At 51.1% G+C, this 4,137-nt stretch overlaps 1 protein-coding gene across 1 annotated transcript; it reads right to left on the reverse strand.

Moving 5' to 3' along the window:
* Positions 1 to 3,117: 3,117 nt before the first annotated feature.
* On the reverse strand, positions 3,118 to 4,137 carry LOC122484272 (olfactory receptor 52D1-like). The gene has a single exon (XM_043582259.1). The coding sequence runs from the start codon at positions 4,135 to 4,137 to the stop codon at positions 3,118 to 3,120; it is 1,020 nt and encodes a 339-aa protein (XP_043438194.1).

Below are 4,137 nucleotides of genomic sequence, written 5' to 3' on the forward strand. Positions count from 1 at the left end.
TCCTCACCCTACCTCATGCACTGACTGGGTCTGGCTGCAGTTCACAGAACTGGGAGTAGACTCTTCTCTGAGGCTCTGTGGAAAAGAGGAAAGATGATCTGAAAAGAAATGTTCAGGGACTAGCTTGGTGGCCGCAGTACCTCTACTCTGGACATAAGTAGGTTCCCACAAGTTCACTTTGTCTTGAAGACAGCAGGAACAGAGAGTTCCAAATTGTCAAAGAAGGGAATGAATATTAACAGCACCACTAGGCACCAAAGTCTGGACTGATATTTAGCATTCCCAAGAACACAGGAGGGTATGACTTGAATTCTTTATTTTGTAGTTGAAAAACCAGAGGTTCTCAGAATGTAAAAAAAAAAAAAGAAAGAAAAGAAAAAAAAAGAACCATCTAGGGTTTCCTTATAGATTTTTCAAGAATCAAGATGTGTGGCCACTGTACTTCTCTGAATAGTCCCACACATATCTTCTGTGGCCCTGGGAGTTAATTTGGCTGTGTTTTCAGTCTGCAACTCCAGCCCAGTGGTTTAGCTTTTGGGGATCATGACACAAAGGGTGCATGCTTACAATAGCCCAGGTTGTCCTTCCTTAGTTCCAGCATCCTTCATACAAGAAAAGGGTGGCATATTTCTGCAGGAAATGATGCCTCATAAAAGAGCAGGATGTACAGCCCAGAGTTCATCCTTGTTTTCCCTCTGTCACCCTATGCCTGACAACAATCAGAGCAACAATCAGAGCATATTGGGTATCCCATCCTCCTTTCAGACGTCCCTGGGTCTCTCCACCTTCACTCTCTCTCAGAACCTGGGGCTTCTTGAAATGGATCAGAGCGGTGAGGGAAGCCAGTCCAAAACCCAGAACCATCTCTTCACCCACTTGAGATCCCTCTATCCTCTGCCTGTACCTGAGGCTGCCCTGGGAGTGCCAGAGGCAGCAGTAGGATGGTTATCAGGAGAGCCAAGGAAGACTGCATGTTGCATCTGCTGTAGGAGGGGAGCAAGACCTATGAGTTGCCCTAGGCTTTTATCTCTTGTCCATGTGAATGGTCTCAGTAGGAGAGATAAGGATTTCATCATCTGAAAGGTCTGAGGGTGTGAGGGGGGTTGGAAAGGGACAGGGCGGGGCATGGGAGGAGAGGGCTGTGCTTCCAGAGAAGGGCTGAAAGTGTGTTTGTGCTTCCAGAGAAGGGCTGGAAGTGACTTTTTTACACAAACAGGATCTTTCTTGTCGTGTTCTCAAGCTGAGATCTGTCCTCCATCTTCTGGGCCCTCCTGTCCACATAGATTAAGACTAACCTGAGACACACTGAGGGGGCCTTGGGATGAGTCTCTTTCAGGAGGGACTATGGTCTTTCCCTCAGCTTTAAGGGAGGAATACTCTAGAGGAAAATGTAACCCTACCTGCTCCATCTCCAGGACAGAAGCCATTTATTTAATTAAGTGACCTTGGATGCAGGCCAAGCTGTGAACTTGGGGGGATTGCTTCAGCAGCACAGTGCTGGCTGCTCTGCTCTGTGCCCTCCCTCACACCTAGAAGTCTGTCCTCCTCACTGTTCTGAGCACTCTATATGTTTCCATCCCACCCAACTAGTATTCAAATGTATCTGCTAATTCAAGCTCTGGATGTCAGCAGCCTCCACTCCCTGTCCTTCAAGAGAGCCCCCTCCCAATATCTTCTTGTCAAGCCTCTGGTCCTCTGGGCCTGGTACCTGGGGTACCCTAAAGAAAAGGAAGAATTGGTCCTGAGTCATAGCTCAGTGTTCCTAGGGGTGGCCACCAGAAACTACCCCTTTCTCTTCCACTGTGTCTACTGAGAACTTCCCAGGAAGTGGTGAGTCTCAAACCCCCAAATACCTAAGAGGATGTCAGCTTCCTATGAAGACTGCATTTTCCCATTGAGAAATTTGTATCTCTTATTATTTTCCTACTTGTCATTGCAACCCCAATTCAGATATGATAGACATTCAGCATAAAGGCCATTTGCTAATGCATCCCGTCCTTTATAGCCCTTTGCCCAGCACATAATACCTACTAGAGAAAGGCATATGAAGTCTCTACTTTTCCTCCTAGGAAAAGGATGAGAGAGCTTAAGTGAATGGATGACTCCAGGAAGAAATGCCTTGGACTCTCTTGGGCAATCCTTGATGAGAGACCATACCTTCATCTTGCTTTACAGATTTTCACCTTCTGACTCCCTGCTCACGGCCTGGGATCCATTCTCCATCAGCTCCTGTGGCCTAGCCTCTGTCCCAGAGGAGCCACAGAGGTTAGGGAGGTATGAGAGGAATGAGTTGGGAACCCTAAGGTACATGGAGCAGAAAACCTATCCTGAATCACTGCGCAGGTGGGTGTTACTAGAACGTTATGGAAAGAGGGATGAAAAGGAGGAAGTATGAAAGAACACAGAGCCTGAAGCACGACAACTAGTGCTGGGGTCATCTTCCTATATTTTGCCAATGAAAACTAGTGAGGGGATCTAGCCGGGAGAGCAGGGGAAGGCTCGGCACGTGAGGAGACAGGAGAAAGAGCTTAGGTGGGCAGCATGGGGTAGTCCACTGCCTTCCCTCCCAGAACCAGCAGCTCTCTCAAGATTTAGGTGTTAGTCTCCAGGTCAGAAAGCACATCAATTTCCAGAGCTGTGTGCTCTTTTACTCATATTGCGCCATTTCCTCAGGCCCTCCTGTCTTCATTCCTTCAGCAAACATGGAGTTCCTGCTTAGCGTCATGCACTATACAAAAGGCCCCACTCAGAGCAACCTTTCAGTAATCTGGCCCTGGCTGGTCAGAGTGATGGGGAAAGATGAGATCTTGATGACCAGGCTGCATCCTAGGCCTCCCTGTTTGCCACAGTCCGGGCCCAGTCTGTTCTATGTGTGTGAGATGCAACTGTGGAGATCAATACAGAGTTAGAAAGAGCAGGAAAAGTCTATGGACACGGTAGACCCCGGTGGAGAGATGTGTTCAGTGCGCATTCTGTCCATGAGATGGGAACAGGGCTGGGGTGACCATAGCGTCACCTATCGGCAGATGATGAAGATGCCCTGGTCAGAGCTCTGCTCCAAGGATTGCTGTAGCACTACTTGGCCATCTGACGGCACAGGCTGCAGAAAACATGTGCTCATTCACTGCTATGGGAGGCCCTCTCAGGGCTTACACCCCTTATGGCCCCGACCCAGCACAATCGAAGCAAGTGCCTGAGCCTCTGAGCGATCTGTTGGGTACGTACTCCATAGACCACAGGGTTCAGGGCAGGGGGCACCACCACATACAGGTTAGCCAGTAGGATGTGGATGTGGCTGGGCACCGTGTGGCGGCCGAAACGGTGGGCCAGGAAAGAGAAGAGAGCGGGTGTGTAGAAGAGAGTGATGACACTGGCATGGGCCCCACAGGTACCCAAGGCTTTGCAGCGGGCACCGTGGGACGGCAGGCGACAGACAGCACGGAGAATGAAGGCATAGGAAGTGGCGATGAGCCCGAAGTCCAGTGCTGGGGATAGAAGTGTGGTGGCTAGTCCGTACCAAACGTTGGGGCGCGTGTCACCACATGCCAGCCGAGCCACACCCATGTGTTCACAGTAGGTGTGGGGGAGCTCCCGCTGCCCACAGTAAGGCAGTCTTTGGAGCAGGGCCACAGGGGGTGCCATGACACAGGCACCACGGGTCACGGCAGCCACCGCCACTCCACCCACCACACGCTGTGTCAGCAATGCCCCATAACGCAGAGGCTGACAGATGGCCACATAGCGGTCCACGGCCATGGCCAGGAGCACTGAAGATTCAGCAATGAAGGCCACATGGGTAACAAAGAGCTGAGCTAGGCAGGCCGTGAAAGAGATCTCTGCTGACAGGCCCCACAGCACAGCCAGAGCTTTGGGTACCGTGGATGTGGCCAGAACCAAGTCAGCAGCTGCCAGAAGCCCCAGAAGCTGGTACATGGGTGCCTGAAGTGTCTTATCAGCTGCCACCAGCCCCAGTAGAAGGACATTCCCTGCCAAAGCCGCCATGTACAGCAGACATACAGGTACCGCAAGCCAGGCATGCAAGGTCTCCAGTCCTGGCAACCCCAGCAGGACAAAGGGACCGGGCTCAGAGATGAGCACAGTCTGGTTGAGAGCAGCCAGTACAGGATCCATTTCCAT

Source organism: Prionailurus bengalensis, chromosome D1, assembly GCF_016509475.1.
Source record: "Prionailurus bengalensis isolate Pbe53 chromosome D1, Fcat_Pben_1.1_paternal_pri, whole genome shotgun sequence".
NCBI lineage: Eukaryota > Metazoa > Chordata > Mammalia > Carnivora > Felidae > Prionailurus > Prionailurus bengalensis.